The sequence below is a fragment of the Strongylocentrotus purpuratus genome, unplaced genomic scaffold, assembly GCF_000002235.5.
Source record: "Strongylocentrotus purpuratus isolate Spur 01 unplaced genomic scaffold, Spur_5.0 spur5_contig_861, whole genome shotgun sequence".
Classification (NCBI taxonomy): Eukaryota; Metazoa; Echinodermata; class Echinoidea; order Camarodonta; family Strongylocentrotidae; genus Strongylocentrotus; species Strongylocentrotus purpuratus.
Window position 1 is genome coordinate 2424841 of NW_022145570.1, and position 14910 is coordinate 2439750.

The 14910-nt window shown below is 36.2% G+C and overlaps 1 protein-coding gene across 1 annotated transcript in view; it reads right to left on the minus strand.

The window, feature by feature from the left end:
• Nucleotides 1–2050: 2050 nt before the first annotated feature.
• The window catches only part of LOC579672 (receptor-type tyrosine-protein phosphatase beta), a 52293-nt gene continuing 39433 nt past the window's right edge, over nucleotides 2051–14910 (minus strand). Inside the window, exons 29-40 of the mRNA XM_030999187.1 lie at nucleotides 14580–14802; nucleotides 13454–13524; nucleotides 12897–12990; nucleotides 11579–11824; nucleotides 10842–10923; nucleotides 9489–9579; nucleotides 8612–8679; nucleotides 7753–7887; nucleotides 6965–7087; nucleotides 6522–6679; nucleotides 4845–4989; nucleotides 2051–4140 (exon numbers count right to left, since the gene is read on the minus strand). Coding sequence (XP_030855047.1) covers nucleotides 4090–4140; nucleotides 4845–4989; nucleotides 6522–6679; nucleotides 6965–7087; nucleotides 7753–7887; nucleotides 8612–8679; nucleotides 9489–9579; nucleotides 10842–10923; nucleotides 11579–11824; nucleotides 12897–12990; nucleotides 13454–13524; nucleotides 14580–14802 — 1487 coding nt within the window. The 3' untranslated portion in view covers nucleotides 2051–4089. The remainder of the gene's footprint in view (nucleotides 4141–4844; nucleotides 4990–6521; nucleotides 6680–6964; nucleotides 7088–7752; nucleotides 7888–8611; nucleotides 8680–9488; nucleotides 9580–10841; nucleotides 10924–11578; nucleotides 11825–12896; nucleotides 12991–13453; nucleotides 13525–14579; nucleotides 14803–14910) is intronic.

The following is a 14910-nucleotide window of genomic DNA, read 5'->3' on the forward strand; positions in this document are numbered from 1 at the left end:
CAAAACATGTCATTCTATTTGATAAGATATATTTTATCATTTACAGAAAAACTAAACATACATGTACGTATAATGTGACAAAACATTTTTGCTACAACTGAATGACATTGGAACTTAACACATACATGAAGCTAAAGATATTTCCTTCAATATTGAAAACTTGAAAATCGCACTACCCCTTGAATCTGCCCTGTTACTTATCATTGCATTACAGCAAAATCAACATCCTATAAATATGAATATACAAATATTGTGAAAAAAGAATCAGTATAAATGACGTTCAAATTATACATTAAGTACTTCTAATATCAATATGCAATGTGATCCCGAGTATATATTTTGAAAGAAGTAGTAAACGAAGTGATAAACTGGTATCACACATGTATTTGATGTTATCGAAGCATCAAACCCATCTAAAGTTCCATTTTACACATATTGAAAAGGCGAAAAGTGTCATCAGAAATGTATGTGAAAGCATTATAATGCATTACCAACTAGATGGAACTTCAACTGCGCGCAGTCGAAATGATGCCTCCGTCATAGAGCAATTTTACAAACAAAAACAGAAGAAATTTTTCAAATTCAAGTTCAATTGTAATCCATTAACAGTTTCTCAGAATATCGTGATTACAAGCAATTTCTCATATACATATATGACCCTTTGATCTTTGACCTCATGACCCTAACATCTACTCAGTTCATTGGCTCTACAAGATGTCCCGAGTTAAATAGTAATCCATTTGTCAGTTCTAATGAGAATGCGTTCACGAGCTATTTTTGCATACATAATGAGCCGCATGACCTTTGACCTTGACCTTATGACCCCAAAATCTAATCAGTTCATCGGCTCTGCAAGTAACATACATGACCTAATTTTGGCAGGAATCCATCAATCGGTTCTTCAGATAACGCGATCACGAGCTGTTTTTGCATACATAATGAGCCCTGTGACCTTTGACCTTTGAACTCGTGACCCCAAAATCTAATCAGTTCATCGGCTCTGCAAGATACATACATGACCAAAGTTTGGCAGGAATCCATCAATCGGTTCTTCAGATAACGCGATCACGAGAACGGGACGTACGGACGGACGGACGGACAACCCGAAAACATAATGCCTCCGGCTACTTCGTAACGGAGGCATAAAAACTAATCATACATATCAACTTCATAAAAACTAAAGCATTAGTTGGTCATCACAATATAAGTAAATAAATGAGTTGAAATTCATCATGTATACTATACAAAAAGGATATAAAAAGATAGTTTATAGGAAAAACATGTCATTCTATTTGATAAGATGTATTTAATCATTTACAGAAAGACTAACCATACATGTACGTATATGCAATAGAACATTGTTGCTACAAATGAATGACATTGGGATTTAACACATACATGTAGCTTAACATATTTGCTTCAATATTGAAAAATAAAAAATAGTACTACCCCTTAAATATGCCCCTGTAACTTATCATTGCATTACAGCACAAAAAGAATCTCCCGTGACTATGTATATAAAAAGATTATGAAAATAGACGAGTATAAATGACATTCAAATTATACATTTAAGTACTTATAATTCCAATATGCAATGTTGTCCCGAGAATATATTTTGAAAGAAGTAGCAAGTTATAAGGCACTTTAAGAGCATAATATATCTCCCAACGAACTGATATACTGGTTTAAACACATCTATTTGGTGTTATTAAAGCGTCAAGCCTATCTCAAGTTCCCCTTTTATTTACACATATTGAAAAAGCGAAAAGTGTCATCAGAAATGTATGTGAAAGCATTATAAGGCATTACCAAAAACTAAACATACATATCAACTTCATTAAAACTAAAGCATTGGTCGGTCATCACAATATAAGAACAGAAATAAGCTAAAATTCATCATGTATTTAATACAAAAGGATATAAAAAAGATAGTTTATAGGAAAAACATGTCATTCTATTTGATAACATGTATTTAATCATTTACAGAAAGACTAACCATACATGAACGTATATGTAATAGAAAATGCTTGCTACAAATTAATGACAATGGGACTTAACACTTACATGTAACTTGACATATTTGCTTCAATGTGGAAAAATAAAAAATAGTACTACCCCTTAAATCTGCCCCTGTAACTTATCATTGCATTACAGCAAAAAAGAATCTCTCGTAAAAAGATTATGAAAATAGCCGAGTATAAATGACATTCAAATATTATTTTAAGTACTTCTAATATCAATATGCAATGTGGTCCCGAGAATATAGTAAGTTATAATGCACTTTAAGAGCATAATATATCTCCCAACGAAGTGATATACTGATATTACACATCTATTTTTTTAATTTTTTTTTTTCTTCAAATGATTTTATTTATTATGCAAAAAATAGTACAAGAATAATTATATCACAACAAATGTGCAATGAAACGAAAAATATGATAGAAAAAGCACAAGAAAAGAGGAACTAACATGAAGCAGAGCTTGTTGAAGTGTTTGTTCCTCAGATACTCAATACGAGTAAAAGGGAACTTGAGATAGGTTTGATGTTTTGATAACACCAAATATATGTGTAATTAAAGCGTCAAGCCTATCTCAAGTTCCCTTTTTATTTACACATATTACAATTCGAAAAGTGTCATTAGAAATGTATGTGAAAACATAAAAGACATTACCAAAAACTAAACATACAGATATAATTCATTACAACTTAGGCATTGGTTGGTCATCACAATATAAGAAAAGAAATAAGCTAAAATTTATCATGTATATTATACAAAAAGATATTTTATACAAAAAACATGTTATTCTCTTTGATATGATATGTTATATAACCCATAACCTTATAACTTTTTATCACTACAGAAAATCATATATAATAATAATAATAATCCGTTTTTTTATATAGCGCTCAATACACCGATCCAACGATGTGCCTAAGCGCTTTACAGATATATGATACAGGTATCACCCTTCACCAGTTGATATTACATGTGACATATTACACGTGATACTTAAAATAGAGACTTATAACATACATAATATGAACAATTACAAGTGGATAAATGATGATGATAAGTTCAAAAAAATAATAACTTTCATTGCATTTTGTAGGTGTACAAAATAAGAAATCATTAAGGACTTGGAAAAATATAGTACTATGTACTAGTAACAAAGGAAAATGATGCAAGTATGCAACGTCTCCTCAATGAATACATTAGAACTGATAAACACATTATTCTTAACGTAATCTCTGATATATAGAAGCCCTTGAATATAAAGGTTTTATGTTTTAGCAAGTACAATAAACATTAATAAGAACACTTATCAATATATGGATAAACAATGATTAATGTATAAATGTACATGCAAAATCAAGATTTTTTGTTTGCATATTCAAACTGGAAGACTAATTATTTATGAAAGACATGAACCAATTTCTAATAGCAAATGAATCAATGAGATATACATGTTTAACTCATATGCGATATGTAGCTTGCTGAGTATATTTGCTATTTTTTTTGCTTTTTTTTAAAATCATATAAAATATATTGATTCAGTCTCGCGAGTAAAATATTCTCCATTCAATAAAAATCTTACACGATTCCCTGAACAGTGATAAATGTTATGTTACAAGTTTTCTTGTTCGCACGTCACATAATAAGCTAGGAGGTTTGCCTGAGAGACCTAAACAGTTTCATACAAGGCCTCGTCCTAAGAAGAGTTGCGATTGATCCAAATTAATCGCAAGTCCTCCAATCAATCGTAGGCCTTTGCAGCCCTGTATCTCTTATGTGCATATTTTTTCTTCTCTCAAATCTAATACATATTGTACAAATCTTTCATACTAAGCAAAATTAACACATTTTTTTTTTTTAAACTAAAGCCCTATTCAGATATGCACTGTGGTACCGTCTCCTTAAAAAAAAAAAATTAAGTTACATGTAAGTAAATATAGAGGACCTTTGTTGCGTGCAGTTGACATTGGTTTATAAGTAAGGAAACCGCAGCAGTTTATACGAGGTGGTATACCGCGTCATATGTGGATCTTATCTGTGTGTAGAAGAAACCCATTCTGGAATATGATCCTTATCACTCCTCGATCAAGGAAAGCATGATACGATGAAGATAAATGTATTGGTACTGCAACGAGAATATAAAAACAGGAAAATAGTTACGTCATGTATCAGCGAGAGGCTAAGAAAGAGAGAGAGAGAGAGAGAGATGGGAAGAGAGAGAGAGGGGAAGAGTAAGAGAAAGAAAATCATAGAGAGAGAGAGAGAGGGAGATAGAGAGAGAAAATTTACACATAAGGGCCACGGTATTGCTTTAATGTGTGGATTGAGAATCATGTATAAGTATTTACATGTGTATGGTTCATACTAATAATAATAACAGTGTCAACTTATAGAGCGCACACACCGTCCAGGGATGATCATGGCGTCATAGATCAATAGATGTTCATTGTATATATGGACAGAAGAAGATTCTTTTCTCCAAGATGAAATAACGTTAAAAATGTAGTGATTTACTCCAAATAAAATATCTAATTATTTTCTGTGAAAAAACGCATCATTCGGAAAAATAGGAGAAACATCATTTTTCGTCACATGACCATATGTGGCGAACCTAGATTAAAGTCTGACTAAAGGAATGTATGCACTTTAGGTGCCGGACAGGGGCTCGAACCTACCACCTTAGCATATCAAGCTAAGTGATTAAATCTCTCAACTACGAGAAATCTATTATATTCTTCAATTTCATCATGTACTTCTCCATGTCTAAAAGTGGAATTTCGTTTTGATACCAAATTAAGACAGGAGAGAACAAAATTACTTGTCCCTTACCAGTGTTTGAACTAGGCTGGTTCTCTGCTCTCTGAGCTTCGCTACAGTACCAGCGATGTCGATGTAGTCTGTAGCAGTGGATCGTTGTATGGCATTCATTAACATATCAGCAGCGATGAATGTTCCTGTCCTTCCGATACCAGCACTGCAAAAAAAAATATATAAGACGTGTAGTCGAAAAGTCTCCTGATGACGGATAGTCAACCTGTTCGAAACGTCGAGCCTCTCATCCTCTCCAAGCGCTATAGTTCTCCTTAGAACTATAAGCTAAAAAAGATAACAAACAGTCCTTTTCAGGACTACACACCCCCAAGAAAGATTACCGAGTCAGAGTCCTTTTCAAGACTCCTCAATCCTCTCTCTCTCTCTCACATGGTGCACCCGCAAGCCTACTGTAAAAGTCAACCTGTTTTGAAAGTCGAGCTTTGCTTGCTCTCTCATAACCTTATTCAATACCTGGTTCACCAGTCCTTTTCACAACAAGCTCTGCTTTTCTATCGGCTCTGCCACTTTATCTCTCAAAGGAATAGTTGAGTTCTTGTTCAGACAGCAAATGCCTTCTAAGTGCATTGTTATTGCTCGTATTCTTATTTATGACATTTCTAGTGCTCTGATAGGACCTAAAAATGCTATGAAGGTAATTTTAGACCCTCAAAAGTGTGAAATGTAGATCATACAATTCAGCTCCACCTTAACAAAATATGGTGACCGTTAGTTCAATAACAATACATGGGACGGCTGTATTATAGCCAACACGAAAAAGCCAACACAAAGTCAACATCGACATTGGCTGTAATAAAATATGAGGCGCTATCTTGTTCTTTCAACGGCTGGTTCAAATTATCGAATATTTGTGGGGCCGCAGATACTATAAAACGTTATATTTATGTATTATTCAGCCGTCTCTGAACCGATTTTGATCAAACAAAGATTATTTTGTCATTTTAATTCTATGTACTTTCAAATTTGACACTCGGTTTTGTATTATCTCACAACAAATTAGTTCGTGTAGCGCCCTCTGCAACATAACTCAACTATCCATTTTAATTGATATGAAGGTCAATTTTAGGAATAGTGTGTACCGTTATTGTATTGTATGTACATGTATATTATAATCATTTTTCAATATGCTGTTACACTCTTTGTAAAATGAGATATTGTAAAAACCAATAACAAATATAAACAATCCTTTCGAGACTCCAGTCATGAAAGACCTCTTACCGAATAATATCATGAACTATGAACTACAAGAGACTGCGGGAGACTACTCTTGGTAAATGAATGTAAATATATTAATGTAGACCCACCGCACACGATCTGCTTTCGATAGGGAACACATATACCCTCAAGATAAACTGCTCACTGGTTGAGTTCTAACATGTACCAAATTCCCAACTTCTATTTGTTATCGGTTGCACAGCATCTGGTCCTGCATCAACTGGTCTGCAATGGTATTCCTCTACTTACAGACCTCAACCAAGGACCAAACACAATACGTATCTGTAATCCTAACCCTCAAAGATCACATTAATCCCAAAATGCAACATCGCGCGACCCTAGTCCAGAGCAAATCGTCTGTAGGGCATTAACTCATAAGTACATGTACTTGAACACAGAATAAATATCATTTTGCCTTCAAACAGACTAAATGTTGGATCAACATTTGTTGTTACCTACCTGCAGTGAACGATGATTGGACCGGTCAGTGCCCCATCTTCCTGGCTAGTCATCTTGACCTGATAGAGTAGCGCGACGAGAGGGGCAGTGGACGCGGGCACGCCATGGTCGGTCCAGGCGAGGTATTGGTAGTGGGTCACGGTGAGTTCTGTACCCTTCTGTTTGGGATGGGAAAGGAATCCATTTTTAGTGTATCTCATTAACAGTCAAGCTTTATGATGATTGTGATGTTTGGGCATAGGAAAAAACATTGCAGACTGACAACTTTCTCGGGGGCTATTTTCCCTAATTTCCCCCCGATTTAAGTGACTTTCCTAAAAAAAAAAAAAAAATTAAATTCTTAACTGGAAAGAAAATGGGTACTTGTTTTGGGGGGGTTTTCACTTATTTCGAGGATATTTTGGAACCCTGTAAATGTGACGCTTATACAAGGCCTTATATACCTTTCCTATGAGTAGAGTGCGCTGAATGAAGTGCTCGGTCTGCTTACTACCAACAAGGGTGACCGTCACGTTGCCATGCAGATGGGGCTTTTGTCCAGTTGGCCAGTAGTGCTCGCATTTGGTCTGCAAGAGGGAAAGCATTTCATTTGGAATTAATGTCTAGCTTTGATAGTTTGCAGATTCATCTTATATATTGTGTTGATATCAATATCGTCATAAATGAAATCAATATAATAGTGATGGTGCTAATTTATGAATTGCCAACATCGTCATCATCCTCATTTCCGTTATGTTCACCACCACTATCATAATCACCATCATCCTCATAATAATCATCTCCACCATCACTAAATCACCGTCATCACCACACCACCAATACCACCACCACCATCATCATCATCACCATCACCTTTAACATCACTATCAACATATGACCACCGGAATTATCATTATCATCATCATCATCATCATCATCATCATCATCACTATCCTAACTTTTTCTTGTATAACTAAAACAAATAATATCATCATCATCATCCTCATCCTACCTACCATTAGTATCACTACCATCACCATCACCATAAACATCATAATATCATCACCCCATACTCCCTCTACAAACTAAAGCAACATCATCATCAATATGATCACTGTAATAACAATAATTGAGAAATGTATAATGCGTACTATATCCACGCTGATGGTACTCACAGCGCTTACAATCAAATAATCAACCTCATCCTCATCATCATCAACCCCCTCATTACCAACATCATCTTCCCCCTTACCTTTCCTCCTTCCACCAATGCAGTCATCATCACAATGGTACTGGCCTTGGTCTCCCAAACCATCTCCCAGAAGTGGTCAATGGTGTTTGGCAAGGGTCCTTGGGTCGCAATGTACTTCCTGTTTCCTTGATCATCCTAACATTAAAAAGAGACAAGGTCAGATATAAATATATGGGGAGAGTCGATAGCTCAGTCGGTAGAGCAGTGGTCTCATAATCCGGTGACCCGGGTTCGAAACCAAGGCGATGCACCAGTGCCCTTGGTAAGGCATTAATCCTCATTACCAGGTCCCTCGGAGAGGACCTAAAGCCGTCGGCCATCTGGTTGCTTACTTACAAGCATTTATGCTTTCTTAGCAGTCAGGTAAAATAACCACACCACCACATCCTCTGTCAGATACAATGAACGATTCAGCGAAACGGTCATGACATTTCTTCTAATTTAAGATGATATGCTTTACATTTCTGTATATTATAATCCAGAGCTTTAATAGTGAATAAGCACAGGACCTTTGTTATGTGGAGTTACCATCCATTTACACATTTATATCATCAAATACAGACATACATAGACATCACGGCCCGTTATATTTTGTGCTCTTTCTTTCCTAGCTTCTGTTCATTCTTTGGTCTGATTTCTGCTTTTTGTTCATTATTATGATTTCAATCGTAAATTCACGTTATCTTTTGTGTGCTTTGAACCTTTGTTCCTTTAGCTTCCATTTAAATTGTCTGATTCTGGCTTTCTGTTCATTCTTACGTTTTACTCTGATGAATACAAGACAAAAAGCTACAGTATGCCTGTATCCGTTACTTGTTTTGATAGTGTAAACAATTGTTTGTTATGGCAAGGCATTTACCGCAATGTAACTTGCATTGATGTAATCGTTACCGGCTTCTCCTTTCAGTTGGACTCTGTTGTAGTCATCTGCAGGAAAGAAATACAATCAAAGCTATACATATTGTTGATGTTTTTGATCAGAGTTTTACATTAAGCCTAAAGGCGACAAAATATAACCATAATGTTTTTAATGTGTATAAGAAAAGAAGAGGGGTAAACACTTTTAAAAACTTCATGTATATATGATTACAAGAAAATAGTGGACAAACGTTGACCTATTACACTGCATTAATAACTGCATTTACATATAACAATTAAATCATTGACACCCTTATCATTTTAGTAATTTGTCTAAGTATTTAAAAAATAGATGTTTGTATCGATTAATATTTCTTGAGAATGTGACATATTAAAGGCACACCGTCCTACTTGCAGCTACTTGCTCCCTCTATATAGAAAACTTCCCCAATCGGTGCCTGTTGGTCCCCCATGATTCTCTTTTTCTTATGTTAGTTGAGAGCTGAGTTAATGAGATAGCCACCTGTCAGTGACCTCGCTGTGTGGTCTAATCCCTTCTGGCTCAGTAGTGTTGACGGTCTTTAAAGCTTAAATCTAAGAATACTCAACAAAGCCCTTAATTAAATCAGTCCACCTATCATTCAAAAACCGACAAATTTAGGAGTATGAATAATTAAGTTATTACATGTCATGTAAGGCTTGTATGTCAAAACTATAAAAATGCATGTATCCTCTGGTTTCCTCATAAGTCAAATTTCCCTTTGTTATTGGAACTAAATACATATTTATACTTGCAACATATCTTTAGATAAATATTATTGAAAACTGAAACTTTGAATATAAAGCACCGAAAAGAACAGAAGGTCTGAATTACTTACAAGGCAAGATGTTCCTGAATCTATTCTTATCATCATTTCTGGCATTTCGAGCCACAGTCACCGCTCGAATCTTTTCCATTGCTGGCAAACTCTGAAAGAAAGAAACGAAATATCCACATCCATAAGTCAAACAATCTATTAGAAGGGAAAACGTCTGAATTTATTAATTTGACAATTCTTTTTAATTTATGTGCAGTTTATTCAAACACAAAGAACAGCAGGATTATGACCTTATTCACTTTGCCAAATAGACTCGGTCATGTAAGCCGACTTAAACCAAAAAAGTTTAAAGAGAAGGTTTAGTTATGGGAAGAGATGAACTATCATTTGTAAGCGTTATCATTGTTATTATGCAAGTGTGGAAGAACATCAGATAAAAGATTTTCTTCGGTGTACAGTGCTTGTAACTTTACAAAGACTGAGCCAAATTTCTTATCACGTTGATGATTCCAGAACCTTGCAGTATACACCGATACTTATATGCTATATGATCAACCTTTTCTGATCGATTTCACACCGTTTTTTCACAGTGCAATTGCATGACCAGAATTCAACTTTATTTTTGCTTCATCGGTGGTCTTGTCTCTTAGGTCTGTAGTTGGTCTAGTGTCTGTCTTGTTGGTATAAGTGAGGTATTAGGGATGCAAGAGGGTTCTAGGTTACATGCTGGGTTTTAGTTTACACACGTGGTTTTGTGTTACATGTAAGGTTTTAGGTTACATGTAGGGTTTAGGTTACATGTAGGGTTTTTAATTACGTATAGGATTTGACATTACATGTAGGGTTTTAGATTACAAATACCGTTTTGTGTTACATATAGGGTTTTAGGTTAGATACTGGGTTTTAGGCTACATATAGGTACATTTAGGGTTTGGGGTTACTTACAGGGTTGTGTGTTACATATAGGGTTTTAGGTTACATCTTAGCGTTTAGGTTACATAAAGGGTTTGTGGTACCTAGAGATTAGGTCACATCTAAGGTTTTAGGTTACAGGGTATAATGTTACGGTCAATCAGTATGTTATTTTGAACAGGGAGCAATTGTTGCCAGAGCATATGTCATTTGACCTATGGTAGGTAGACTTCTTTTAAAGGTGAAAATGAATCATCTTGTGTAATTATCAGAATTGAACAATTTAAAATTAAATAAACACAGATGAATGCATGAAAATATTAAAATAAATATATATAAATACTTATGAAAATGAATGAGAAAATAAAAAAACTAAATAAATGACTAAATAACTGAATAAACATAAATGAGTATATGGATAGAGAAACAAATGAATAAACAAATTAATGAATGAATAAATATACAATAAATGAATCAATAAACAAAATTGTAAATACTTACGTTGTATTCATCACTGAAGCCATCATTGTTGCGAGCAGACATCTTTGCAACATGTTGGGCAAACATAATCTTCTTGCTAGGACTGAATTTAAATATAGCATGAAGCAGAAGCAAAATAAAAAAAAAATGACAGTTTTAAATTCAATCCATTTGATTCTAATCTGTAGAAAAATGAAAAATGAAATAACTAATTAACTGAAATCATAACTTGTACGAATCCGACATGATTTATCATGCATATACGCTTTGTCAGTAGAAAGATTATGTCACAAATAGACATTACGCTATTGTGCCTTCTGGTTAATACAGTACAGAAATGACGAGGTAAAATATCCTTAGAAATATGTTGCAAAATGTAATGTGTATATACATGGGAAATGGGAAAAAAAAACATCCACAAACGACGATTGCCTGTTCCCATACACTTTCTCCCTGATCTGTGAAACATGATACAGATATGGGATGAGCCCTGTGCTCATTCAGTTTAATTTCCCCACACCGATATGTTTACAAGGATTATAATGCCGTAGATGTAAATGTATGTTCAAATGGACTTTACCGGAGCCTGATTATGTACAAGCTCTGCTTTTATTTACACTATTCAGAATTTACATTGTTTTGTTATTGTCTCTTGCATCTATAATTATTTACCATGCTTACACTGTACTTGAGTTAAGTGAACTACCTGTACTGTTTTGCTACTACTATGCTTGTATGAAGCTAGCGAGGTAGCTTACCGTGAATGTGTGGTCGCAGGTTGGTGGACTTGGGCTGAGGTCCCCTCGTTAGGTGGTATCGTGGAGTAATCCGGTATGTTCGTGAACGAGTGCTCCATCATTCGCGGCTGCCTGTATGCGTACGTCGTATTTACTCCATCGCTGATCAGCACCCTCTTCATAATGCCGTTGCCATTACTATACATGTAGCCAATGGGATATACATTATTGTCGTCAGAGTGCATACCACCATTTGGTTTTCCGCAGCTGTTATTGAAAGATGCAAAAATGAAATTATTCTTAGAATAGTTCTGAATGAAATAATTGGGCATTAGGACACACCTTTTTCAGACCTATATTCACTAGAAGGTAAAAAAAATGGTCATATCATGGCAATTCGACTATCCATTATAAACTGGACATTAGAACACACAGGCACGTACGCAGGGGGGGTGTTTGGGGGGTTAAACCCCCCTTTGGTATTTTTATGTGTGTAAACCCCCCTAAAAAATCCCTAAAACCCCCCCCCCCCCCCCCTTTGGATTTTTTTTTTTTTTTAATTATTAAAAAAAAAAAAAAAAAAAAAAAAAAATTACCCCCATGGCTGACCTAAGAAAGGAGACCTTACCCCCCCCCCCCCAACGGAGCGAAATGTCAAATTTTCAAATTTCGAGACCAAAAAAAAAGAAAAAAAAGTGTCCTCTTACCCCCCCCCACTGAGCGACTTTTCAGCTGACTGAGTCGTTGCGATTTTTTTTGGACTCCCAAAAAAAAAAAAAAAAAAGTGTCCGCCTACCCCCCCCCCCCCCCCCCCCCCCCCCCCCCCCCCCACGAGCGACTCTTCGGCTGGCTGAGTCGTTGCGATTTTTTTTGGACTCCCAAAAAAAAAAAAAAAAAAAAAAGTGTCTGCTTACCCCCCCCCACTGAGCGACTTTTTGGCAGGCGCGATTTTCAAATTTTCCTGAGTCGTTGCGAAATTTTGGACCCGATTTTAAAACCCCCCCCCTTGAAAAAATCCTGCGTACGCCACTGAGAACACAGACTGTTGTCATCAAAGTATATGACATTCACTGGTTTTCCACATTGTGGTTAATTGAAACAAGAAAGAGAGTTACATGTACATGTATGCGTTTCATGAGTTCGTTTGTCGATGCATTTTTTTTTTTGCTGCTGATCCAAAAATGGATGTGGTAATGCACAGCAATTAGTTTGTGTATGTATATTATTTAGCTTAATTCTTTATGATATTACAAGATTCTTGCATTAACCCACACACACACACCCTCCCACATACCCACACACCTCCCCCCACAGATGTATTCTAACAGTAGTGACTCACCATCCGAATCCCATGGCCATGAAGATGGCGAGGATGGTGAATACGATGATGACTAGGACAGTTGCCGGGATGACAAATATTTCTCTGTCAGGATCTGAAATCAATAGTGGATAGAGATAATTCTTAACAGCAGAAAAAAATTTGAAACAGACATGTCAAAAACAGTCTCATATTATGCCTGATAATATATTGTGCCATTAGTTCTTTCCAACAATATGCATTTCGAATTAAACATCTTACATGAATTCAAAATCGAGGCCATTTATCCACTCTGGCAATGTCTAAGCAAACAGCACAGAAGAAAAAAAAACACACAGGAACGTGCTGGTGTTGCAAAACTGATTGTACCAACAAAGTGTTTACTATTATTAATATCTAAATCATTTTCACCTCCCATTTGTACAATATGACCGACACATAACAAAATCCAAACTAGCGAGGCACGCTTATGTATCGTTTATCTTGTACATGTATATGTATCTTGCTAAGTTATATATATTTTTGCTACACATTTTAGAACAAACATTGTGTACAAAAGATTTAAAGGGTGTACATACCTGTTCTAAATAGCGAGCTAAATTCAGTATCCACATACTTGCCGTCAACACCATACGCTCTAATAGCAAATCTGGTTAAAAAAGAACACAGATAAGAAAATTGTTCGATTTAAAAGTCATGAATATACCATATGACTTTACTTGATTTTGTTGAAATGCTGAGGCTTCAGCCTCGGTTACAAATACCATTACAAGCTGCTACGAACGCCGTACAAACAATTTCAGACCACTTCGTAAGATCTTCTTATGAAGGCCACACGAAACCAGCTTTTCGTAGGCCGTTCTGAGGCCGTTCTGAGACCGTTCGTAATTTCGCAGATTGGTCGATGGTCTAAGCCAAGATTTGTTAAATCCCAGACAAATTACTCCTCTCTTCGTAAGGTGCCCGTAAGAACGTTGTAAAAACAATGTAGGGACCTCGCAAGATATCCATACATTTTGTAGGGTCGGGAGACAATTCTAGAGGCCTCAAATTCTTACGATGTTCGTAAGAACGTCCTAAGTTGTTCATAAAGGGCTCTTTTGGCGTTCCTATGGCGCTCGTAAGGTGAACGTACACAATTTGTGCATGTTATGCAGCGCTTCTTTTGCAACCTGACAACATATACATATAAATCGTAAGATATTTTTACGAATGACTTGAGAATGCCATCAGTTACACGTTCGACCATCTTGCGAGAACAGAAACTTGTAAGATGGCTGTAAGTCTGACGTATGAGCTCAAGGCATTCTTACAGGAAAAAAGGGAAACATCAAGGGCGTTCTAACAAACTCTGTAAGAATGACGTAAGAAACTGTGCCCCATCTAAGATTTCTCTATGAACTTTGGAATTTGTACAAGCAGGGGAATTCGTACGAACCTTTGCCACCGTAGAAAAATTCAAGGGCGTTCTAACGAACTCCGTAAGAATGACGTAAGAAACTGTGCCCCATCTACAAATCTCCATAAACTTTGGAATTCGTACGAGCCTTTGCCACCGTAGCTTTAATGTGATATATATTTTATAAACTATCGTAAAACCAGAGCAGCACACACAAACTTGATGACCAATTAAGTTTGCATGTCACAAAATTTAGGAATTGTGCCCTCCGAGAATCCTGAATATGCCACTAATGTATACTCTACCTGTAATAAGTGGCAGGGTAGAGAGCCCCGTTGCAATAGACAGTGAGGTCGTCAGGATCACAATTCTCCGACCCAACTCTGAAGGTGGCTACAGGTGCTCCATCAGCAAAGGGGTTATAGTCGTTAGGCGTGGGCTGGTAGACGGGAACAGGGCGTGTTCTTCTGGCTTCGGCCCAGGTAAGCTCAAATGTGTTCTGACGTTTGGCTGTGTTGACAATTGTACCTGCAGAAGAAGAAGATGGATGATGAGAATTTGGGGATTTCATATGTTGTATCTGGACCCTTACCACGCAACTAAGTTAACACGTAGTGATCAAATTGTACTTTTATC